The sequence below is a fragment of the Eptatretus burgeri genome, chromosome 9 (assembly GCF_056783735.1).
Source record: "Eptatretus burgeri isolate ZD-2024b chromosome 9, Ebu_testis_v1, whole genome shotgun sequence".
Classification (NCBI taxonomy): domain Eukaryota; kingdom Metazoa; phylum Chordata; class Myxini; order Myxiniformes; family Myxinidae; genus Eptatretus; species Eptatretus burgeri.
The window spans coordinates 104306803-104333483 of NC_140969.1; the positions used below are offsets into that span (position 1 = coordinate 104306803).

At 44.6% G+C, this 26681-nt stretch overlaps 1 protein-coding gene and 1 long non-coding RNA gene across 3 annotated transcripts; one reads left to right on the forward strand and one right to left on the reverse strand.

Moving 5' to 3' along the window:
* LOC147020815 (tropomyosin alpha-1 chain) lies at positions 1 to 26094 on the forward strand. Of its 2 annotated transcripts, XM_085896449.1 has the most exons (10): positions 1 to 249; positions 775 to 900; positions 13279 to 13412; positions 13881 to 13998; positions 15849 to 15919; positions 16037 to 16112; positions 19337 to 19399; positions 19665 to 19734; positions 23282 to 23360; positions 25677 to 26094. In XM_085896449.1, exons 1-10 carry the CDS (start codon positions 136 to 138, stop codon positions 25678 to 25680), a joined length of 855 nt encoding a protein of 284 aa, XP_085752575.1. In that variant the 5' UTR covers positions 1 to 135; the 3' UTR covers positions 25681 to 26094. The 2 variants fall into 2 exon arrangements, with proteins under 2 accessions (XP_085752575.1, XP_085752576.1); XM_085896450.1 differs by lacking the exon at positions 25677 to 26094 and having other exon boundaries at positions 23282 to 23364.
* LOC147020816 (uncharacterized) lies at positions 128 to 4900 on the reverse strand. Its single transcript, XR_015061972.1, has 2 exons — positions 4689 to 4900; positions 128 to 1140 (listed from the first exon to the last, which is right to left on the reverse strand). It is a non-coding gene; the product is annotated as an uncharacterized LOC147020816 (long non-coding RNA).
* Positions 26095 to 26681: the final 587 nt, after the last annotated feature.

Consider the following 26681-nt stretch of genomic DNA (forward strand, 5'->3'; position numbering starts at 1 on the left):
AGCCCTCCTGCTTATCAGGGACTGCACAGGCCCAGAGCCAGCTCCTCCGGCTCCGTGGGTCATCGGTCTTGGTCTTGTCCTGCTCTATCTGTCGCCGTTCGTTTCTCTCGGCACCGCCGCCCTCACACCACAATCATGGAGGCCATCAAGAAGAAGATGCAGATGCTGAAGTTGGACAAGGAGAATGCGATTGACCGTGCGGAACAGGCTGAGGCTGATAAGAAGGCTGCCGAGGAGAAGACCAAACAGGTGCATTAAAAGAGTCAATTCAAAACTGGATGAGGAAGAAATGACATTTTGGTGAATTTATTATGATTGGGTTTACAAGGAATGTATTTAAGATAATTGAAGTGTAATGGATTAAAAAATGTTGGATTTGCAGTGATTATATATTCAATATGGGTTGTTTGGTTGACTCCAATGTTTCATTTTAAATTTCCAGAGAAAGTCCATTCTCCTTTATTCGTCATCTTCAGCTTGTGGCACCCTTACAAATAAATGGTTCATTTCCACAATGAGCCAGTGCAATCGAAACTAATAATAATCCATTTAACTTTCACATTTTGAACTTTGTGGGTGTTATTTGTGCCATGCTGTCTTTTGGCCTGTTCGTCACGATCTCCTCTTTCTCTGCCCAATGTTGTCCAATTGTTTTGCTTATTTCTCTGAATCTCTGCAATAGCCTTTCTCTTCTTCCTTTAACTTCCAGCAACTGCTTGCATCAATATCTCTATCTTTCCCATTATTAACCGAATCTTCTCGATTGTGTCCTAGCTTGAAGATGAGCTGCTTGCACTGCAAAAGAAGCTCAAGGGCACTGAAGATGAGCTTGACAAGTACTCTGAGGCACTTAAGGATGCTCAGGAAAAGTTGGAGGTCGCTGACAAGAAGGCCATGGATGTGAGTTGGGATATGCAGGACAAAGTATTAAATGTAAAACACAAAGCATTGTTTTTTCAGTTTAACACCCCAATTCACCAAACTGACAGGTAATGTCCTCGTTGAAATGTTCTATGACTTTGTTCAGGTAGTGAATGGATTGGGATGAGCTGTCTGCACTCATAAAGTGGTAACTACATGGGTCGTAGAGAATCCACCGTCCCCGGGGTGCTGGCATAGCTGGCGATCCAACTCCAAAGCCTGTCAACGAAGCAGGAGGGGGGACAATAGATAGGAATAGAAAGATGAGAGAAGTGGAGCCATCCAGGGGACAATGGCATCCATCCTAGCTATTGCCTGGATCTCTTGTTGACAGGAAAGGAAAATGATGGGCAAGAGTGACCCAGTGACAACGGTTGGGAATTCATGATAGAGATTGATTAGCCTTCGCACAGAGCTCCAGAAATGACAGCAGTACAACCTTGTGATCATGCATTGGATTGCTGCACAAATAAACAGTATACCTGTCAGGAAATGATACACCTTTGCCGTTTTCAGGCAACGATAAGAATGTGATCTGAACAACAACCAATATATATATATATATATATATATATATATATATATATATATATATATATATATATATATATATATATATGTATATATATAAACCAAAATTGATGAAAAGAAGCTTTCCATTTGTTCCATCTCGACAATTAATTTGATGTTTAAACAAGAATGGCACTCGGTAGAGCGCAGTGATAGAACAGATCTGCATCTTGTTCTTGTCACCTACCCATCTGTCCATAACTTTTTGAGATAGTCCTGCTCACAGACAGACAAACAAACAAACAGGTGTGAACATAACCTTCACGACAATTGAATCAGCTTGTTCTTGTCCCCTACCCAACTTATTCACCAAGTTTCATCCGAATCTGTCCATAACTTTTTGAAATATCATGCTATGTATCGTTTTTGGTCCTATCTCTCAATGTGGTGTAGAATCACTTAAAAAAACAATTCTCGGATCCGAATCCGGATCTTCACTGAAATCTAATCAATTTGTCCTCGTCATGCAACCTGTCCATCAAGTTTTGTCTAAATCAGTCAACAACTTTTTGAGATATCCTGCTCATAGACAGACAGACAGACAAACAGGGGTGAAAACAAGACCTCTGGCAACCTTTGGTGGCAGAGGGAAAAAATGCACAAAATATGTCACAATTTCTCCTTGGATTTGCAATGTGGTGGGAAAGGAAGGGCCAGTACAGGGGCTTCTTTATGTACAGCTCATAATTATAGGCAAGGAGATCGAGCGGGGAGTCTGGATTGTGCAGAGCCAGGTGGCTGGCATGCAGCTTGCGTCTCACTAGTCAAAGTATATTTATAGTGCAAAGCCATGTTTGGTAACTCGCCACCCTGGCTCCAATCTCACAGCACCTTGCGAGCAGGGAAGCACATTTCTGCTCTCGATTTGGACACTGAGCTCTTGCCATTGACACATCCACGGGTCAAACTGATGCACAACCTTAAAACTATCCTTAACCCCTGACATCATTGCTCCAAAGGCAACAAACATTTTGAGTCAACTTCCACATCTTCACTGTCATCATTTTAAAAGTCAATAAGCCTTGGGTTGATTTACGTAATAAATGACACAACACCAATTATTACCTCCACCACCAAATATGGATGGAGGTTATGTTCCACCCCTGTCTGTCTGTTTGATGAGACTTGGACAGTTTGGGTGTGTGACAAGGCCAAATTGATTAGATTTTGGTGAAGATACGAATCTGAATACTGGAATTTAAATGATCCTTCACCATTTTGAGATAGGGCCAAATACGATATATAGCACGATATTTTAAAAAGTTGTGGACTAATTTGGACGAAACTTGGTGGATAAGTTGGGTGTCTGAGGAGGACTAACTTTCTCGATTTCGGTGAAGATGTGGATACGGGAATTTTTAAAGTGATCCTTCGCCATTTTGAGTTGAGTTAGGGCCAAATACGATATATCGCACGATATTTTAAAAAGTTGTGGACTGATTCGGACGAAACTGCATGTACAGGTTGGGTGTCTGACGAGGATTAATTGATTCGATTTTGATAAAGATCTGAACACGGATACAGATACTAGAATTTTAAAAAAGTGATTCTTCACCATTTCAGAGCCGGAGCCAAAAACGATACCATCGCAGGATATCTCAAAACGTTGTTGATGGATGATGACAAAACTTGGTGCATGAGTTGGTTAGATGACAAGAACAACCCAATTAGATTTTGGTTAAGGTCCGAATCCAGATCCAATCTATCAGTGGGATACGAAGCATACACTGTTCAGCCTGCGGAGGTATGGGCTCTACCGAGTGCCGTTCTAGTACTTACTGTATTGTTGCTTTTTGGATTAAAAATGACGTCATTTTAAAAAAGAAAATGCCAGCTATAGGAGGCTTTGTGGCATTGTAATATCTCCGTTTGCAGCTTAAACCAATTTTTGAACCTAACGTTGTACTCTTAAGGGTTCTTCGATAAGTTACGAGGTGTTTCTCCATGATATGAAGTGAAATTCAAAACAGTCCTCCATATACATGCATTGTATGTACACATCGATTTGACCACCACATTATCTGACTTTTGGACACTTGTGCTCGCATTCAGTACCAATGGTATCCGTGACTTCTCATCCTCAAAGAGCAGACGGCAGTTTAATGAACTCTGAGAAGATGAGGTGCTACATCTCGAAGACTTGCTGATCAGGTTGCTATAGAAAGCTTTTCCACGATGTGGTATCGAGTTCCACATGCGTGGCTGAGGAGCCCTGTATGGCAAGGCATTCCTCCTGGGGGCAAGGCCTGGCTATTTAAATCGCACTAATACTCGAAAACCCTGTAACCATCGACATTGTACAGTAACCAGATTTCTTTAACCTAAAGTACCGACCAAGTTTGCTAAGACAAGAAAAGAAAACTAATACCTGTACTGTATAAGTTTAAATTCAGCCTCATGGGGAGAGGTAAAATATCCTTTATTTGAAACAGACTTTGGAGTCAGTTATTTATTTTATGAATTTTTTTTTATCCTTACGTGAAGCATTATGTGCTTTATTCAATGGATTTGGACCACTAGATCTCGCAACCAGGTGGTTGGACTGTATCTAACTATCAGTATAGATGTGGAACTTTTGCAGAGCGTCTTTCCATCAAAAATGACATCACACGTTAATGACGTCACTGCGAGATTATTCAATGCCCTCATCCTCATCATGTAGCATGCCCGACGCACAGCATTGGTGCTTCCGAAGTTGTTACTAATGAGGCTACATCCTGGTCAGATCACCACTACGACTCAGGAAGTCGGCAGAAGTACTTGTATTCGTTCAGGGTGCCGGTGATAGCTCGCTGACTCTTCATGAAGGACACCGTGCGATCTTTAACGTCCACCAACTAATACCGGCAGACAGGACTCCCGTTTAACATCCATACGAGGGACATATTTAAATCACCGGGATATGACTGTTCATTGCTGGGTCAGGATTCAAACCAAAGCTGGACAGCTTCGAGGCGAGTTTGCATACCTGTCAGGCCTGTAAATATCTGACATGCTGTAATTTCCAAGCGTGGATGAGGTCGTGGGCGCCCTTTAGCGGTCAATGTAAGGACAACACCCCAATCGTTAAACCGGCATTCATAACAAACCGAAGGCCCAGAGGAGCAGGATATTACACAATAACCTTAAATCCGCGAATTGCAGCAATCTTAACCCAACCATCATTTAACAGAGCACGGCACTTCAGAAACTTTTACCTGAAGTAGGTCACGCAGGTGTGAACTTGGCACATGAATGTCTCACAAAGGACAGAACGCCTTTCCCTCTCGATCCACGTTTGTGTCGTGTTACAAAACCGGCACAGCATGTCACGTGTCTACGCTGGAGGTAATGGGCAGGGTTACCCATGGGCTACCTGCGGTGTACCTGTCCGCAGGGCTGGAAGAGCCCGAAAACCTGCAGATTTGAGATGATGGTCAGCCTGGTCTGCTCCAAGGCTCAATGATTGTTCCAATGAGCTGCGACGGAGACTGGAACGCGAGTTTTTAGCAGAATGGCTGGGAGGCTAGAGAACGGGATCACGATATCCAGCGCGCTGGACGCGGTGCGCAGGCGGGTCATGGCGCTCCGGGATCAGGCCGAGGTGGCCGAGGACCACGTCCGGATGCTGACAGTCGACTTGGCGACAGAGCGGCAACTTCGAGAGAGAGTAAGTGACTGGGGACCGAACGAAGAGGAACCATGATAGTGGGTGCAGTAACGTTTCCGTCGCCAAGGAGTCCCAACGTCACGGGCAGTTTTACATGAATTTAAACCATGTGCTTATTGGTTCAACACCGGTCATGCACGCTCGAATCAATGCATACCTTGAACTGAGCCGTGAGCTCTCAGGAAGGCATGGGTGAACGTTGTGCGTGTTTAAAATTGCGATGAGTAAATATTAATAAAGGCTGTTGATAAATTCGCCATGTTACAATCCTGATGGCGACATAAGGATAAAAGGGAAGATCAGGTATCATTGTCACCACCACCCAAGTTGGCCAGACGTTGTTTTCATCTCTGTTTGTTTGCATGTTTGCCTGTCTGTCTATCTATGATTAAGATATCTCAAAAAGTTGTGGACAAGTTATGACAAAACTAGTTGGATGAGTTGGTTAGCTGAAAAGAGCAAGGGATTAGATTTTGATTCAGGTCCGAATCCAGATCCCACATAACAGTGGGATATAAAACATGACCTGTTGAACCTGTTGGAGGGTCAGTGCCTTCAGAAAGTATTCACACCACTCGACTTTTGTCACATTTTGTTGTGTTACAGCCTGAATGTAAAATGGATTAAATTTTTCAAAAAATTGTCACTGATCGACACAAATTACCCCGTAATGACAAATTGAAAACATGTTTTTCGAAATTATTACAAATTCATTAAAAATGACAATCTGAAATTGTTTGTGTCAATAAGTATTCAATCCCTTTGCTCTGACATTCCAAATTGAGCTCAGGTGTATCCAATTTCCCTTGATCATCCTTGAGATGTCGCTACAACTTGATTGGAATCCACTTGTGGCCAATTCAATTGATTGGACGTGATTTAGAAAGCAACACCTTTCTATACGAGGTCCCACAGTTGACAGTACATGTTAGAGCAGAACCTCAACGATGAAGTCCAAGGAACTGTCCGTATAACTCCGAGATAGACATGTGAGAAGGCATAGATCTGGGGAAGGGTAAAAAACAATTTCTAGAGTGTTGAAACTTCCTAAGAGCACAATGAGCTCCATCGTTAGGAAATGGAAAGAATATGGAATGACCCAGACTCTTCCTAGAGCTGGCCATCCAGCCAAACTGAGCAACCAGACAAGAAGGACCTTGGTCAGGGAGGTGACCAAGACCCAAATGACCACTCTGACAGAACTACAGACTTCCTTGGATGAGATGGGAGAACCTGCCGGAAGGACACCAATCTCTGCAGCACTTCACAAGCCAAGGCTTTATGGGAGAGTCGCCAGATAGAAGCCTCTCTTGAGAAAAATGCACATGACAGCACACCTGGAGTTTGCAAAAAGGCACGTGAAAGACTCAGAGAGCAGCAGGGACTGGGAGACTTGTAGGGATTGAGGGAACAATGAATGGAGCCAAATCCTTGAGGAGAACCTGCTTGAGAGTGCAAAAGGCCTTAGACCGTGGTAAAGATTTACATTCCAACAGATCAATGACCCCAAGCAAACAGCCAAAACAACAATTGTATGTCTTCAGAACAAGAATGTAAAAGTACTTGAGTGGTCCAGCCAAAGCCCAGACTTGAATCCCATTGAGAATCTGTGAAAGACTTGAAGATTGCTGTTCACCGACGCTCCCCATCCAACTTGACAGAGTTTAAGCAAACCTGCAAGGAAGAATGGGAGAAAATCCCCAAATCCAGATGTGCAAAACTGATACATACATACCCAAGAAGACTTAAAGCTGTAATTACTGCTAAAGGCACGTCTACAAAGTATTGACTTGGGGGGGGGGGGGGTTGAACACTCATTGATGCAAGACATTTCAGATTTTCATTTGTAATTGATTTCTAAATATTTCTCAAAACATGTTTTAAATTTGTCATTATGGGGTATTTTGTATAAATCTGTGAAAAAAAATTATATTTCATCCATTTTACATCGAGGCTGTAACAAAATTTGACGAAAGTCGAGCAGTGTGAATACTTTCTGAAAGCACTGTGTATTGTGCTCGTCCGAGAGCCGTTGTAGTTCCTAATTTGATGATAGAATGCATTCCCTACATATGAGTGCTCTTAAAAGATACATTTCACCTTCACCTGCGCTCACTGTAAACAGGTGAGCACAGGTTACAAAGAAACGTGCGTTCATTCGTTTTATCAACCCTGTGACCATGTCGGAGGTTTTGTTTCTTGTAAAACCGTTTTAGTTCATCATTAACCCGTTGACCCCACAGAGCACGTTTTGCACTTTGTGTTGTAATAGAAAAACAGGACACAGGGTTTATAAAATAAATAAATAAATAAACAAACAATCCGAAACAGACACCCATTCTACAAAAATACAGTAAAAATAAATAAACAAAATGAAGTCCAATGACTGAATAAAAAAACAGCAAATTTCAATTTTATGAACAATAATATTGTTATTAATAATAATAATAATAATGCGATTGACAATTGTATCTGCGTGTTTGTTAAAAGGCTGTTCTGATTGTACATGACAGGATGACATAAGTCATAAGAAGTGGAAAAACGTTTTTTTAACTCTGACTGTAAATGTGGAATAATCGGCAAATTTACAGTTACTAGTACGTGCATGGCCGTATGTGCGAAAAAAAAAACAAAAAAACTTTCAAACCGCGTTGCCAGAAACGTTGCCACGTTGCTATTGCCAGAAACAACAACCACGCAGGCCGTTCCTTCGCTCTCGCGTGGCCGTACGTGCAAACCAAAAAAAAAAAATCTTTCAAACAACCACACAGGCCGTTCCTTCGCTCTCGTAAACGATGACTGGATTGGGGCGTTGTGTTTATCTATAAATGCGCATAAGAAATCGAGAAATTATGAGAATACATTGTCATCACTATCAGGAAGTGGTGCGTGCCCTAACGGAATGTTCACATGCATTCCACTAATTATCGCTTGTATTGAAGTCACAACTGCTGTGATACTTACACACACAGAGTTAATTAAAATCCAAATTAAAATCAAGTTTACCTCCCTGTCTTTGCTTGCCATGACATTCGCTGTCATTGACCATTGCCACTCCTACGCCACGGTAACTAAGGCACCGATCCCCATCGTAACCGGCACGGAATGTGACGTCATCATCGGCCGGCCGCGCACTGGCCTGCGCAGCAACGTGTCCTTTCATTGGTTGGTAAATAAATGTCCATAACTTGGGAAGCACTTGTTCGATTAATATCAAACCTTGAAAAGGCACATCCACAGGGCCCCAGCAATATACTTGGCAAGTTTCAATTCGATCGGATCAGTGGTTGTCGAGAAACAGCGGACACACACACACACACACACACACACACACACACACACACACACACACACACACACACACACACACACAGCTGGAATTATAGATAATTTCTGGCATACTCGTGTGACGTCATCCGTTCACTGCTTTTGGACACAATGATTCCAAGAACGGCAAAAATGCTTCATGATTAAATTGACATGTGCAGGAGTGTACACGCTAGCCGTGCACACACTGAATGTGCAGGAGTGTACACGCTTGACGTGCACATCCTCAATGTGCAGGAGTGTACATGCTAGCCATGCAGGAGTGTACACGCTAGCCGTGCACACACTCAATGTGCAGGAGTGTACACGCTGGCCGTGCAGGAGTGTACACACTAGCCGTGCACACACTCAATGTGCAGGAGTGTACACGCTCTGTGCAGGAGTGTACATGCTAGCCGTGCATTCGCTCGACATGCAGGAGTGTACACGCTAGCCGTGCACACGCTCGACGTGCAGGAGTGTACATGCTAGCCGTGCAGGACTGTTCACGCTCGATGTGCAGGAGTGTACACGCTAGCCGTGCACACGCCTGATGTGCAGGAGTGTACACGCTAGCCGTGCACACACTCGATGTGCAGGACTATACATGCTGGCCATGCAGGAGTGTACATGCTCGACGTGCACACACTCAATGTGCAGGAGTGTACATGCTCGACGTGCACACACTTGATGTGCAGGAGTGTACACGCTCGACGTGCAGGAGTGTACACGCCAGCCGTGCAGACGCTCGACTTGCAGGAGTGTACACGCTAGCCGTGCACACGCTCGACATGCAGGAGTGTACACGCTAGTCATGCAGGAGTGTACATGCTCGATGTGCAGGAGTGTACACGCTAGTCGTGCACTGGCTCAATGTGCAGGAGTGTACACGCTCGATGTGCAGGAGTGTACACGCTGGCCGTGCACACGCTCAATGTGCAGAGTGTACATGCTGGCCATGCAGGACTGTACACGTGAGCCGTGCACACACTCAATGTGCAGGAGTGTACATGCTCGATGTGCAGGAGTGTACACGCTAGCCGTGCACACACTGAATGTGCAGGAGTGTACACGCTTGACGTGCACATCCTCAATGTGCAGGAGTGTACATGCTAGCCATGCAGGAGTGTACACGCTAGCCGTGCACACACTCAATGTGCAGGAGTGTACACGCTGGCCGTGCAGGAGTGTACACACTAGCCGTGCACACACTCAATGTGCAGGAGTGTACACGCTCTGTGCAGGAGTGTACATGCTAGCCGTGCATTCGCTCGACATGCAGGAGTGTACACGCTAGCCGTGCACACGCTCGACGTGCAGGAGTGTACATGCTAGCCGTGCAGGACTGTTCACGCTCGATGTGCAGGAGTGTACACGCTAGCCGTGCACACGCCTGATGTGCAGGAGTGTACACGCTAGCCGTGCACACACTCGATGTGCAGGACTATACATGCTGGCCATGCAGGAGTGTACATGCTCGACGTGCACACACTCAATGTGCAGGAGTGTACATGCTCGACGTGCACACACTTGATGTGCAGGAGTGTACACGCTCGACGTGCAGGAGTGTACACGCCAGCCGTGCAGACGCTCGACTTGCAGGAGTGTACACGCTAGCCGTGCACACGCTCGACATGCAGGAGTGTACACGCTAGTCATGCAGGAGTGTACATGCTCGATGTGCAGGAGTGTACACGCTAGTCGTGCACTGGCTCAATGTGCAGGAGTGTACACGCTCGATGTGCAGGAGTGTACACGCTGGCCGTGCACACGCTCAATGTGCAGAGTGTACATGCTGGCCATGCAGGACTGTACACGTGAGCCGTGCACACACTCAATGTGCAGGAGTGTACATGCTCGATGTGCAGGAGTGTACACGCTAGCCATGCACACACTCAATGTGCAGGAGTGGACACGCTGGCCGTGCACACACTCGACATGCCGGAGTGTACAAGCTGGCCGTGCAGAAGTGTACACGCTCGATGTGCAGGAGTGTACACGCTCGACATGCAGAAGTGTACATGCTAGCTGTGCAGGAGTGTATACGCTAGCCGTGCAGGAGTGTACATGCTAGCCGTGCACACGCTCGTTGTGCAGGAATGCACACGCTCGACGTGCAGCAGTGTACACGCTAGCCCTGCACACACTCAATGTGCAGGAGTGTGCACGCTAGCCCTGCACACGCTCGACATGCAGGAGTGTACATGCTGGCCATGCACACGCTCAACGTGCAGGAAAGCACACACTCAATGTGCAGGAGTGTACAGGCTAGCTGTGCACATGCTCGATGTGCAGCAATGTACACGCTAGCCGTGCAGGAGTGTACATGCAGGACGTGTCCACGCTTTACGTGCTGGAGTGTACACGTTAGCGGTGTACACACTCGATGTGCTGGAGTGGACACGCCGGCCGTGTACACGTTTGACGTGTTGGAGTGTACACGCCAGCTGTGTACATGCTCGACGTGCAGGAGTGTTCATGCTAGCCGTGTACATGCTCGCCTTGCAGGAGTGCACACGCGGGCCGTGTACACGCTCGACGTGTCGGAGTGTACACTCTAGGCGTGAAGGAGTGTCCATGCTCGCCGTGCGGGAGTGTCCATGCTCGCCGTGCGGGAGTGTACACGCTCGACGTGCAGGAGTGTACACGCTCGACGTGCGGGAGTGTACACGCTCGCCATGCGGGAGTGTACACGCTCGCCGTGCGGGAGTGTACACGCTCGATGTGCGGGAGTGTACACGCTCGACGTGCAGGAGTGTACACCTAGCCGTGCAGGAGTGTACACGCTCAACGTGCGGGAGTGTACATGCTCGACGTGCGGGAGTGTACACGCTAGCCGTGCGAGAGTGTACACGCTCGCCGTGCGGGAGTGTACACGCTTGACGTGCGGGAGTGGACACGCTAGCCGTGCGGGAGTGTACACGCTCGCCGTGCGGGAGTGTATACGCTCGCCGTGCGGGAGTGTACACGCTCGACGTGCGGGAGTGTACACGCTCGACGTGCGGGAGTGTACACGCTCGACGTGTGGGAGTGTACACGCTCGCCATGTGGGAGTGTACATGTTCGCCATGTGGGAGTGTACACGTTCGCCATGCGGGAGTGTACACGCTAGCCGTGCAGGAGCGTACACGCTCGCCATGCGGAAGTGTACATGCTCGCCATGTGGGAGTGTACATGTTCGCCATGCGGGAGTGTACACGCTCGACGTGTGGGAGTGTACATGCTCGCCATGTGGGAGTGTACATGTTCGCCATGCGGGAGTGTACACGCTCGACGTGTGGGAGTGTACATGCTCGCCATGCGGAAGTGTACATGCTCGCCATGTGGGAGTGTACATGTTCGCCATGCGGGAGTGTACATGTTCGCCATGCGGGAGTGTACATGTTCGCCATGCGGGAGTGTACACGCTCGACGTGTGGGAGTGTACATGCTCGCCATGTGGGAGTGTACATGTTCGCCATGCGGGAGTGTACACGCTCGACGTGTGGGAGTGTACATGCTCGCCATGCGGAAGTGTACATGCTCGCCATGTGGGAGTGTACATGTTCGCCATGCGGGAGTGTACACGCTCGACGTGTGGGAGTGTACATGCTCGCCATGTGGGAGTGTACACGCTCGACGTGTTTTGGATCATCGTGGGAAGTTTTCACATGATATTCATATTTCTGTTTGTCAGGTAAGGGTTGAACAATACAGGAAGTGGGGTAGAGATTACATGAAGGGATTTCATATTTTGTTGCATTATTTGGAAAATGATAACATTTGCAAGTATCCAGAACAGAAGTTGACAGTTGAGGTTAAAAATTATTTCCAACAATGAGAGAGAAATATCGGAAGTGCTGCATTGGTCAATGTGTGCAGTTTAACAAACACACCAACATGCTTAACATCGCATTATTGGACTTTTGATGACAACTATATTTATCCAAGATTGAGGCTCATGGAAGAGCCATCTAAAAGGGTAAAAGGGCAACGAACTGACAGTGGGACAGTGGTCTAACTGGATAACATTTGGATGCAATCAGCAAGGAAGTGAATGATAAAAACGAGGAGAGACGAGGGGAAGAAACTGTACCTCCAAGTAACAGTGTTGGGTTCGTTTGGGTTCATGAGGGTTGCAAAGATTCTGAGTATGGATGGTGATGATGTGAGATTGAGGTGCACCACCTCCTTGAAGCCCTGGTGGAAGAGTGGCATTGAGCAGCCTCAGGAAGACAGTTCCGCAAACAGCAGAAAAGAGGAATAAATGTGTACAGGTGCGCAGAAAATCCTGGATTTGTGAGTTTATCTAGGAGTGGTGTGTGTGTGGGGGGGGGGGGGGGTGGTTAATCAGATTACAAAAAAATGAAAAAGGAGCTGAGGAGGGTTTGGACACCTGAAAGAGCAGAGGGAGCGAGTCTGGAAGAGACGCGGTAACAAACATAGAGGCCACCGAATTCAGTCTGTGATGTTCGAGCAACAGACCTGCTTCGGACTCATGGTGGAAGATTGCGATAATGTTGAGAGTTTTAGATTCCACCAAATTCAGGAGAGACATGTGATGCTGGCGCACCATCCCACAGGGGAGAGCAGTACTCCATTGAGCTACTTGTTGGCAGTGAGTGGTTCCAATTTATTTTGGGATGACTTGGAATGGCAGAGGATTCCCAGACTGCAATTGTGGCTAATTGTGAGGCCTAGAATTTTGAACCTTCCATTTTATCGGCAACACAACAATTTCAGCTCAGTTGCTTTATTTTATTTTTTTTTAAACAGAAGTGATGATCTTTGATGAGTGCACGTCTGCCCATCTTGGTAACTGTTGTCCCGTTTTGTTGTTTGTGCATCGATAGGCTGAGGCCGACGTCGCATCACTGAACCGGCGCATCCAGCTGGTAGAGGAAGAATTGGACCGTGCCCAGGAGCGTCTAGCCACAGCGCTGCAGAAGTTGGAGGAAGCTGAGAAGGCGGCGGACGAGAGCGAGCGGTCAGTTTCTCTTCTGAGCACTCTTAGGAGAACAGCAGCTCTTCGTGTAGCAGAGATATTTCCGCATGCCATGTCACCATGATTTCTTTTTGAATCATCCCGAAAAAAAAAATACCTGGGCAAGTCATGCACGCTGAATGGAAGAACAGGCGAAATTGAGATGCAGTCGTGAAGTTGTGAATAAATGCGTTTTGGTTTATAATGGAGGGTAATTACAATACTGAAGCCACAAGTTTTGAATGACAGGTGTTTGTCAATTTAATCTAAAATTATTTATTAAAATCAGTCAACCATCATAAGGATACACAAAGAACTTTGGCACAGGAGGTGGCCATTTGGCCCATCACGCCTGTGTCAAGTTGACGTCAAACTTTTGTTTCTGACAATTGGTCTTTCTTGCCTCCTTAAGATGTGTTCTTGGGCTCAAAACATCATGGAAAGTTTTTTTTTCTTTTTCTGTTGTTGCAGAGGAATGAAGGTGATAGAAAACAGGGCCATGAAGGATGAGGAGAAGATGGAACTGCAGGAGATTCAGCTTAAGGAGGCAAAACACATTGCAGAAGAGGCTGACCGCAAATACGAAGAGGTGAGGCTTTCTTCTATTTACTTGTATTTTGGTTGTCTGTGCCTTATATCTACGCAAGCCTCTTCAGATTCCCTACTTCTTCGAACTTATTATCAAGCCTTTTCACAACACTTCCTTTTTAAAATCCCCACATCAAGCATCATGTTGAACCAACGGTTAAGATGGCTGTCTGAAGATCTTAGGGTCTTGAGTTTGAGCCACACTTGTGCTGTTAAATAACACCAGGTAGGTGAACTCAGCCCGTCGTCCTTCCGAGGTCGGCAAAAGGAGTACCAGCTTACTGGTAACAGGGGCATCAGCAGCACAGCCATGCTCCCAGCAATTTTGCAACCAACAGAGACAGACTGCAAATGAAACAATATAATCTCTACATTTACATGGCATTCCCTTCTTCTGTGCACACACACACACACACACACCTCTTCTCTTCTATTGACCTTAATTTAAATATCTGCTAAAAGAGTACCCCCTCAACAGTATACAGACGTCTCCAAAAGCTGTGCATTTGAAAGCTTCTTGTGGTATTGCTGATTATACTATGAAAGAGAAATCGCATGACCTAGACTGAATCATTAAAATACTGATTGAACAATACCCTCCCCCCTCCCCCTCTCTCCCTTTTCTACCATGAGTTGTAAATTTGTTTGTAGGGATATTTTTCCCTTCTCTACTGCTTATTATCTTACCAAAACGAAGTTTTTGCAAGATCTGTTACTTGGTAAGTTTTTTCGTTTGTTTGTCTGTAATCATTGGATTTTTCACCTTTATATCACTCTGTAGAGCACAATTCTCATCGGAAACTCTTGTGGGTACACATATCGTAGTATTATTACAATACACTTCAGCACACATAAAGGTCAAGGTCAAAGGTCAAGGTCACTTTGTGGTAAATCATGGAGGTCGATGAAACCCTTATTTTTTGAGTAATTTTAATCGAATCATCTCCAAACTTTATGGGAATGTAGTATATGGTCTGGCGCTCAGCTGATTAGTTTTTGGTGGCGATTGGCCTTGACCTTCATGGTTAGCGCCTGAGGTCAAACATATTTGACCCCAAGGTCAAATTTTCAAGTTTTAGGAACTATATCGTGTAGTACCTCAAATTGAACACCTCGATGAGTGCTTTCTAGATATGTCAAGCTTGAGACATTATGACGTCATTTGGTGACGTCATGAGGAAAAAGCATATTTTTCATGGTTACTCTGTAGAACGATTCTCATCGGAATCTCTCGTAGGCAGATATTCCTCAAGGAGTCACTCCTGGTGGATAGCAGCTCTGTTCACCTCAGTGTGACCTTAAAGAAGTCACACCTGGTCACCTTTTGGTAAGATACGGGTCACCCTGCGGGTGACATTGGTTTATCCCTTCTTTTGTAAGCTTGGTGTTGGCTTAGCGATTAGGGTGGCTGGCTTAGGACCCTACAATCCTCGGGTCCTGAGGTTGAGCCCCATTGGCTGCTGAATTAACACCAGGTGGGGTTGACTCAGCCTGTCATCCTTCCGAGATCAGCGAAATGAGTACCGGTGTACTGGTAGAGGAGCACCGCATCAGCGGCACAGCCACGCTCCAAGAAATGATAGCGACCCGGCAGCCAAAGCTGCCATACAGAAGAACAGAGATTCCCTCTTCCCCAACATAGCTTTCTTGCACTTTCACATAACTTTCACGTAATTCCTCAATCATTCTTTCCATCTTACTCTCCACAGCAACAACCCTGAATGTCTCCTACCCCATCTCACACATCTCAATTAATTGTTGTTGTTTTTTACTTTTTCAAGTTTTCATTTAAATCCCTGTTTTTTTAATCCTCATGCAATTTTAAATCAAACTCTTTCCTGAAAAGCGTAGGTTGCTCGCAAACTGGTCATCATTGAGAGTGAGCTGGAGCGCACGGAGGAGCGAGCAGAGCTCGGAGAAACGTAAGCAAACAACGACATGCGCTCACTGTACACATCGTTTCCTCATTTATCATTCCACCCCTTCCCTTATTGCACAAAGTTTATTTATCTTGTTCTTGTCTGTTTGACAATCTTCAGCAAATGCGCTGAGCTTGAGGAGGAATTGAAGACGGTCACGAACAACTTGAAGTCCCTAGAGGCTTCTGCTGACAAGGTAAAATGAGAGCATAAATGAGATGACAGGATGTAAAACAAGCTTGGCCAAAGAAAAATATCTTCAGTAAAGATCTAAAATTGGATCACTATGATTTAATACATGGAGGTGAAACTGACGAAACAAATTCCAAAGCTTGGGTGAATATGTCTTAAATCCTTTTCCATTAAACCATTAATTAGAAGAGGTCTGCCAAGGGAACAGATGTCACCATTAACCAGACACAAAGTGGATCCTGCCGCTCATTCTCTCCCCCTATAGGATAGCTCATACGGAAGTGTTATAGGTACCGGAACATTACATTCTCAACCTTCATAATTACAGTTCGTCCAGGTGGCGGCACCATCCACATGCTTCACAGCAGTAGATCGTAATTCACAGCATTGAAGGAGTTTATATTTTAAGTGTGGTTTTTAAAGTCAGGCTGAGGGTCTTGATCGAAATTATTTGAAGAAGAGGTTGCCCGTGTAGACTTACAAGTCTCGGATGATTAATCTAACAGCGGTGTTCTCGGCAGGTGCATGTTCAAAGATTCGGAGAGGGAAATGAAGTGCAGCAAATTAATATTGTCAATGCAAATTTAAATTACTTTCAGGTCAAAAGCTGCCACTCAATCACCACACCAAAGCAGCAGAAGAAAAAGCTGAAAAACGGCTTGTCTGAGTAATATAGATTGCTACAAAGATGTATCTTATCCTTAGTCATCACTGGAGGAAATCTGCCCTCCGGGGAGGGAGCACGCTTCTCGACCCACCTTCGGTGGGCAACGTACTGCGGCACATTTTTGGAAATGCACTTTATCATTTTTGTCATTTTGTAAAAAAATTTATTCATCACAACCGATCATACTCCGTATCATAATTTTGAGAAGGTTCCATTTATTTATCTTGTTCTCATCTGAAGCTGATTTGTAATACTGCCGACCACCAAAGGTGGCGCTATTTCCACGACATATATATATATATATATATATATATATATATATATATATATATATATATATATATATATATATATATATATATATATATATATATATATATATATATATATATATATATATATATATATATATATATATATATATATATATATATATATATATATATATATATATATATATATATATATATATATATATATATATATATATATATATATATATATATATATATATATATATATATATATATATATATCACACACACATGGCCATATACACATCTGCTCCATTATAGATGGATACTGTGTTGAACATTCTCTTCCTTTATTATGTCGATCGCTGTAATTATAAAAACAGAATTAACTTACCCATGGTGCAAGACTACTTCATTGATGGCTGATGTTTGGAGCAATGTTGAGCATAAGTCAACAAGCCGGTTTGTTACACAAGGCGAGTGTAGAAGACACTAGAGTTCCAATGGACTTGTTTTTCTGCCAAAATGCTGGATCTTTTTGGCAAAATTTTATCTCTTTTTATGACTTCTGTTGCTGATGTTGACAGCTAAATATCAGATAGAATGTGATCCTCGAGGCTCACCACCTGGTGCTTCAATAAACATTCTAAAAAGGTGATGGTGGAATCAACCCCACACTTCACCCACGCAGGCAATTTGGGCATTGGTCTTGGGAAGAACACCGCACCAGTTTTAGTCTGATCCAATTCTTTCTGAAATCTTGCTTCGAAAACACCACCAATAGGATCTCAAGTCTCCGAATGACAAATGATTGCAATCCAAACCTTGAGATACACCCTTAATTACCGTGCACTTTTCTTTTCACTCCAAGTTCGACAGAACTCAAATCTTCAAATTACAGGATATAAATGTGTGGATATGGCAAACATGAACACAACTGAACTGAGGAAGAAGAAAAAAACAAAATTTGAGCACGTCAAATCGAAGCCAGCAATTTCCAATTTGAATGACTGAAGAATCAATGCAATTCAACGTTTGAATGTTGTAATTAATTTATTTATTTATTAACATCAACTCAACACCAATAATTAGTACAAAGGTGCACACAAACATTGTGCCATATAACCTCTTGGTGTGATAAAATTACCTTTTGGGACATTTTATGTATTATTCACATTGGTACAAAAGTTTCCATAAAACTAAATATTAATCCGAATCCAATTCACGACGCTCCGTGGATGTTGAGTACTTTCTCTCAAGGCAGTGACATCGGTTTGGCTGATTAAGACATCACCGTCCTTTGACCAAATTGCGAGGAAATGCCCACGAAGGCTAAGAAATAGGAAAACTTCCACGTGGCCCAGAAATCCTACGTTCAATAACTCGTGAACACAGTTATACCGCAACTCGGACATGTTATCCAAATGGTTTAGAAAAATGCTTCCTTGATAGCGGTTTGGACCCGACACGAATGTACACACAGTTTTATTTTTGTGGGTTTTTTCTTTTCTTTGTGGTGTAATATGTTCTTCTTTGTTCATATATAGCGCAAGGCTGTGGGGTAGCATCACTGGCTGAGGACGCGGCTGTTCCGCTGATGCGGTTCCCTCTGTAGATTCGGGCAGGAATTTGTAATTTGTTCACGGTGCCGGTGATAGCTCGCCTACTCTTCACGAAGGACAACATGGCATATTTAACATCCACCAATTAATGCCGGCAGATGGGACGCCCAGTTTAACGTCCGTCCGAGGGACGGCACGCTCATTGATTAATCACCCTGACTGTGAAACACTGGGGTGACAGTTTACAGCGAGATCGGGATTCAAACCCAGGCTAGACAGCTTAGAGCAGAGTGTGCATAGCTCTCAGTCATCGTGTTAGCCTAGTGCAATATGTTAATCATATTTGTAAGTTAAAAGGGGCTGGATTTTCAACCGCAAGACCTCATAGTGACAAACCGCGTGGTTAACTGAGGAAACCACTTTTGTGTAGTGTTACTTTAGTACTTCAAGATGAAAATGTTTTTTTGTTTTTTGTTTTTTCGTCAGGTTTGCATTATAATTATATATTTAATCTGAATAACTTGAGGCTCATTGGTCACCTGTTGTCACATGTTAGGAAAACCAGTCTTCTAATTGGGTGGAAGCCACAACAATGTGGTGTTTTTGATGATTACCACATTTAGTAATAATTATCTTTTGAGATTAAATGGTGGTAACCTGTTTTTATAATCTCCAGGAGAATATGTCGATGCTGCAGAATAATTTTCCACCATTGTTTTTGTTTTTATTTTTTCTCCTTCTACAGTACTCACAAAAAGAAGACAAATACGAGGAAGAGATCAAGAGCCTCACAGACAAACTCAAGGAGGTAAACAAAAGCAAATCCACAAAACCACATGCCTGGCAGCCATTACACACACACACACACACACACACACACACACACACACACACACACACACACACACACACACACACACACACACACACACACACACACACGCACACACACACACACAGTGTACATGACATTTTTATCCTCCACACTCGTTTTTCACCATATTGCAATAACACCAATGATGGACCACGAAAAATGTCCTCTCATTTATTTATTTTTGTACCGTGTGCTCCAGGCGGAAACGCGTGCAGAATTTGCCGAGCGGTCGGTGGCCAAGTTGGAGAAGACCATTGATGACCTAGAAGGTACAAGTGCCATGTTGAACTCAACGGCTGTCCGTTTTTCTTTGGATATTTGTACCACAAGGGAATAAATAAACTTTAAAAAAAAATTGCGTACACAGTCGAGGCTCGTGGAAGAGCTAGTATTAATACACTGAACGGATCAGGACGCAACAGGACAAAAGGAACAGCAGAGAAAGGGGGGAAACATCAAAAACAGAACCAAAGGCCAACACAAAGGGAGGACAAACAATGGGGTGGGGGATGAGAGGCAGGAGAGCATGGGGTGGAAAAGATGGATACCGAAGGAAACTCTCAGGTGGGAAGCCTGGAGATTTGGAAGGAGGAGGTAATTGGGTGGGGTGGGCAGGGTGGTTAACGAGGGTAGAAAAGATCATGGTTTTGGATTGGCGATGATCTGAGATGATGGTGAACAAGAATGAGATTGAAGAGGATGTGGAAGTTGGTTCCACAGATGGGAAAAAAGAGGAACAAATGAGTGGAGGTGAGCAGTGAGCCTGGAATTTGGTAGTTTCACCAGAAGGGGTCGATGGCGGACCGTGTATGCCCTGCAGAAACCTGGGGCATGGCGTCAAGCTGAGTAAGATGTGAGGCATGAGAGCCAGCCCAAAGAGGAGAGCAGTCCTCCATTAAGCTACAGATGAAGGCCTTGTAGGTGGATAGGAGTTCAGGTGTGCCAAGGAAGGACGTTGTACAATGGAGGACGCCCAGTTGGTGGTTGGCTTTGGAGGCCATTTTGCCCCAAATCATGGCTGATAGTGAGACCCAGGAATGGTGGGGGGGGGGGGAGGTTGCCAGATGATCCTTTCAGAGAGAGTGAGTGAGTGAGTGAGAGTGTAAGATTGAAAGACGTGTGTTTGAATAGCTTGTGATATATTTTTTTTAAGTTTTGAAGAGAGGTGGAAGAGCCTGCAGTCTGCCTGTCTGAAGGAAGAAGGATGTCAGAGCAGAGGGTGGAGTCATCAGTAAAGAGAGAAAGAGGATTTTCCAGAGATTCAGAGAGATCATTGATGAGGATCAGGAATAGAATGGGGCCGAGAACACTGCCTTGGAGCACTCGAGCCTTGAAAGGGAGAGGAGATGAAAGGATTCTGTTGAGAGCCACACATTGGCTACAAGAGTGGAGGAAGTTATCAAGCTGTGTGTGGAGTTGATCTTGGATGCCATATGCCGAGAGTGTGGAGAGTAAGGCAGGATGCCAGACTATCAAAAGCACGAGATATGTTCAGAGAGATGGCCCTGAACTCATGTGTGATATTGAGGGGTTCCATCCATTGTTGTGTGAGTAGAAGCAGCATGTCCAAGGTGGAGTGACCTGGTCTGAAACCAGATTGATGATCTGAGATGAGATTGTTGAAGAAAAGGAAAGATTTCACATCAACTGTGATGATGGATTCCATGAACTTGCTGATGATTGGAAGTTACCTGATGGGTCTGTAGTGAAAAGGATCCATTTTTACACCTTTTTTATGGAGTTCAGTGATGTTGACTGATTTCCAGGGAGATGGAAGAGGACCGAGCGTAAATGACAGGGTGTAAAGGGCAGAGAGAGGATGTGCAAGAGCAGCAGAGCAGGTTTTTAGGACGTGTGAACTAATGCCATCCGGTCCAGCAGCAGAGTCAGAGTCGAGGGTTGAAAGAACCTCATCAGATTCCAAAGACACAGAGTCCAGGATCAGTTGGGTACGGCGGGGAAGGATTGGTACCGAGATCAGTTGAGTATGATGGGGAAAGTTTGGTACCGGGATAAATAAAATTTCTGCTCAAACAAGTAAAATAATTGTGAAATTATCAAAACACATTCTGTTGATTTCATTGATTATCAAAACACGGCCTGGTTCATATGGAAATGTTCAAACTAAAGTTATATCTTCTCAGTTATTCACCTTTTAACAATCAAATCGCAACCAAAACTGGTTCTATAAGTTCCTTGACCATCGGTCTGATACTGCTTGCCCTTCATGGTGGAAGATGGTTGTTCCCATGACACAAAGTACCTGGTGAATTTGGTTGGAATGCAGACAGTTCCTCTTCCTGTAAAGAAAAAACTGCTGCCAAAACTGGAACCACACTCTGAGAGAGCAAGAACAGTGTAACATGGAGTCGAGGAATACCCAGGAAGTCCAGACCACTCGCTACCTGCAGTTTAGGCAATAATTCATAACTTGTTCATGGTGCCGGCGGTAACTCACCTCCTCTTCGCAAGAGACACCGGAGGATCATTAACGACCAGCACTGGCAGACTGTCCCTCCGGCTTAAAATCCTTTCCAATGGTCAGTGCACATCATGCCTCAGTTTGTGTGTGAAACAGCAGGGTGACCGTTAACAGCTGGGTCGAGATTCTAACCAAGGCTAAGCAGCTTAGAAGCAAGGACGGACGTCTTGAGGCATTCCTAGCAGCTGATCAGTGTAACCTCAGATGGCATCACTACACAGTGTAACCATGTTGTGGGTGAAGTGGTGGAGTTCATGATCATGACATCCACACACCATGACAGGAAGAGCTGCAGCAATGTGGGATGTTGATGACATTGTCACGTGTGTTTTGTTTTTTCTATGCAGAGCCTGTGCTTGTGAAAGACCTCGACATAACGGAATGAAAATAATTGTAGAAAAGGGGAGGGAATGGGACATCAACACTGGAGAGATAAAATAGAGTGAGACTTAGAGGAATAAGGGACATGGGGAAGTATGAGAGCAAGGTGAGGACACACAGGGGTGAACAAGATGGATACAGTAACAAACTCTCAATCACAGAAATGGAAGGAAAAAACAAGTAACTTATTCAGGTGTGGGCTTGGGGAGGGTTGATGGGGATGAAAAATATCATGGTTATGGATGGGGGGGATGACCTGAGAATGTGGTGTCTTGAAGCCATGGAGGTAAGGATGAGATCAAAGAGACTGAGAAAATTGGTTCCACAGGTGAGGGTAGAGGAACGAATGAGTGGAGGTGAGTAGTGAGTATGGATTTTGGGAGTTTCACCAGAAGGGGGTGACTGGCAGATCACGTGTGCCTTACAGGAAGCTGGGGGAGGGAATAGGGTGTTGTAGGGGGGGGTTATGGAAAAGGCAGATGGTGCAAGGCCTGAAAGGTGGTGGTAGAAGACAGAGAGAGCACTGACCTCTCTGCGATGTGAAAGTGAGAGGCCCAGAGACTCGGCTTGATCGTGCAAGATACCATTGATTTTGAAGGCCTCGGTTTCCATGGCAACAAGTTGAGCAAGCTGTGAGGCGGGTGTGTTAGCCCAAAGGAGAGAGTGGTACTCCTTCAAACTGCAGCTGAAAGCCTTTTGCTGTTGTGGTGTAAATAACTTGCCTTTTTAAAATTCCCCTCTTGAGATGATAACATGTAAATTGTTTTTAACCATACTGCCTTTCCTGCTTTATATTTCATTATTTTTCTCATTTACACTTCCTCATAAGTCACGGCACAAATGCCGATCTTCTTTGTCTTGTTCTTTCACTGTAGCTTATCTCTTCCCATTGTTTCCTCTGTGTCTTTGTTTTGTTCATTTATTTTCTTCTCTCCTCATCACACCTTTTTCAGATGAACTCTACAACCAGAAGCTCAAGTACAAGGCAGTCAGTGAGGAGCTGGACCACACCCTCAACGACATGACCTCGATGTAACCCCAAACTTGATCCACCATTTGGCTGTCTTTGTCCCTATCCCAGCATGCCCAGCACTCAAAACCTAAACTGCTCACATTGTATATTTCATGTTTGTTCCAGAGTTCGACTTGATTATTCATTGAGGCACCAAAACTAACACACACACACACACACACACACACCTTCTCATGTGACTTATTAACTGTGTTGCTGATCCATAATGATTTAATTCACTGTTAACCCTTCAACAAGAAAATTATCACCGAGCCAGTTTCACCACCCAAGGTGTCTCGTACCTCGTCACTTTTTAATATTACAATGTTTTCCAGATCGAGTAAAGTGTTCCTATAAATTGAATGGATTTGTATCGACTTACAATGCTTGTTAACTCTCCACTCAAGGTTCTTCTTAAGTATCCATGATGGTGGAAAGTAACAATGAATGAAAAATTAACATCATTGTGCGTTCGTTTCTGGTTAACAAAAAAAAAATGTTCCAGCAGATAAAACTATTTAAAACATGTCGTGGAGAGAAGATAACTTCAGATGTTTTCAAACTCATGGATGTGTATAATAAGCTAATATCTTACTTGCATGTGGTTTGTGATTTTTATCTCAACCAATATTTTAATTACTAAACTAAACAGTAACATTATTCATTCAGATTGTTGAAAATCTTTTTCAAAAGCTTTTTTCTAAATTTGAGGTCATGTGACATAGAAACTTCACAAAAACAGCAACATTTTGATCCCCTTCCTCATACGTGCCCCTTTAAATCACCTTTCCCTTTTTATCACAAATTTCTCTGACTCTCATACCCTCCAACTTCCTCTCCTTTTCTCAAATTAACCTTCACCAAAACTCCTCTTCTAGCTGTAGCTCACGATGTCTTGTCTCTTTGGTGCTGTATTTGTGCTTGGCTGTATTTGCGAGTGATGTGTGCAAGTTCCTGGCTGTAGATGCAAGCCATTGACACTGGGTGTAGTCAAATGGCTGTGCATGATGTGGGTGCAGGCAGATTGGTGTGGTTGATGGGTGTGCAGGCTGGAGATGGCTGTTGTGGGTGCAGACAGATGGCTGTGCTTGATGTGGGTGCAGGCAGATGGGTGTGGTTGATGTGGGTGCAGGCAGATGGCTGTGCTTGATGTGGGTGCAGGCAAATGGCTGTGCATGATGTGGGTGCAGACAGATTGGAGTGGTTGTGCATGCAGGCAGATGGGTGTGCTTGATGTGGGTGCAAGCAGATTGCTGTGGTTGATGTAGGTGCAGGCAGGTTGGTGTGGTTGATGTGGGTGCAGGCAGATGGCAGTGCTTGATATAGGTGCAAATGGATGGCTGTTGTGGATGCTGGGAGATGGTCACTCTGGTTGCACGCTGGGAGATGGCTGTTGTGGGCGCAGGGTGAAGATGACTGCTGTGGGTGTAGGCTAGAGATGGCTGCTGTGGGTGCAGGGTGGAGATGACTGCTGTGGGTGTAGGCTAGAGATGGCTTCTGTGGGTGCAGGGTGGAGATGACTGCTGTGGGTGTAGGCTAGAGATGGCTGCTGTGGGTGCAGGATGGAGATGACTGCTGTGGGTGCAGGCTGCAGATGGCTGTTGTGGGTGCAGGGTGGAGATGGTTGCTGTGGGTGCAGGCTGGAGATGGCTGCTGTGGGTGCAGGCTGGAGATGGCTGCTGTGGGTGCAGGCTGCAGATGGCTGTTGTGGGTGCAGGCTGGAGATGGTTGCTCTGGGTGCAGGCTGGAGATGGTTGCTGTGGGTGCAGGCTGGAGATGGCTGCTGTGGGTGCAGTCTGCAGATGGCTGTTGTGGGTGCAGGCTGGAGATGGTTGCTGTGGGTGCAGGCTGGAGATGGCTGCTGTGGGTGCAGGCTGCAGATGGCTGTTGTGGGTGCAGGCTGGAGATGGTTGCTGTGGGTGCAGGCTGGAGATGGTTGCTGTGGGTGCAGGCTGGAGATGGTTGCTGTGGGTTCAGGCTGGAGATGGCTGTTGTGCGTGTACGCTGCAGATGGCTATTTTCAGGCGACAAATACTTTAAATGATCATTTCAATTATTTGCCAATGTTTTGCATCCCTCATGAAAATTGTTAAATGGATCATTCATGATGTTATACAACTATGATTTGTTTTGGAAGCCTTACATTAAGGATTGGCCTTGAGAATTACAATTGGAAACACAATGGCCTCGGCTATATTTATGCTTGTGAATGAAGAGTGTTCGTTTTAGTGGAAGGATAAAATATTGTTATCTGGCTGTCGATACAGATAGATGGCTGTTTATGCTAGCTTGCTCAGCTGCCTGGTAATGCTAGTCTTTGAATCTTTCTGCTGCAGATAAATGGCGATGCAATCTTCCGTGCCTGGACCCTGCTTGCCATTATCCTCTCTCCTCCTGCTCATGCACTTCCTGCCCTGCTTCCTGCATTGGGCTTCGTTTCTCTTCTTCATCGTCATTGTATTCATCTTTTTCGTTATTTTTCCCTCCCTTTTCCTTCTTCATTCTTTTTCTCTGTTGCTAATATCTTCTTTCATTTTTTTGTTTTTGTTTTTATTATTTGTCTGCTTTTTATCCACTGGTCACTGCTCCCCTCCCCCCATCAGCCCTTACGTTTGTGGGTTTTTCCTCATGACTGTCTTCAATTTTCCTTCTGACAGTTCTGTTGTAAAGCTCAATCTTGTAAGCCCTGCATTGGCTTATTTTCCTGGACAATGATAATAAAAACTTGAGCAGTTCCTTGCTCTCCATCTCCAACGTTTTATCTCTCTCTTTTATTGAGACCTACGTTCTTCTGACGATGTGCATGTTGACAATGCAGATGAAGGCATCTCATATCTTCCTTTTATACTTCTCTGCTTCTCTTCTTCTTTCACTTTCACTCCTTTTCTGCTGATTTATATAATTATTAAATACAAGGTGTCTCAATAAAATGTACACAGACTTTAATATTTCAGAATAAAACAATTAAATAGCAGAGAGAAGAGTAATGTTGAATGTTACTAATACCTCACAGATGGTGTTGGTGTTTGATGAAATGATTGCTCATCATCAATCAGCTGCAACCCATAAGGCAGTACAGAACTACAAGATGATACACAAAGTGTGTATACATTAGATTGAGACACCCTGTTGTTCAACTACAATGAATTTTATGGTTCGGAATGTTGCTTGCCAAACATTTAAATATATAATTGTTCATTCCAGCATCGAACTCGTGTTCTGCATTTGCGGAACAGAATAATCATTAGAAAGCCCTCTCAAAATGCAAGCCCATCCGTGTCCGCTTTGTTCTCGAACTAAACTTGATTTTAAAAAACGACAATTAAAAAAAAATTGTACAT

Excerpts from the sequence above, each read along its gene's own strand:
- LOC147020815 (XM_085896449.1), top strand. The coding sequence starts at position 136 with ATGGAGGCCATCAAGAAGAAGATGCAGATGCTGAAGTTGGACAAGGAG. Across the intron at positions 250-774 it reads CCGAGGAGAAGACCAAACAG|CTTGAAGATGAGCTGCTTGC; the intron begins GTGCATTAAAAG and ends ATTGTGTCCTAG. Across the intron at positions 15,920-16,036 it reads CGAGCAGAGCTCGGAGAAAC|CAAATGCGCTGAGCTTGAGG; the intron begins GTAAGCAAACAA and ends GACAATCTTCAG.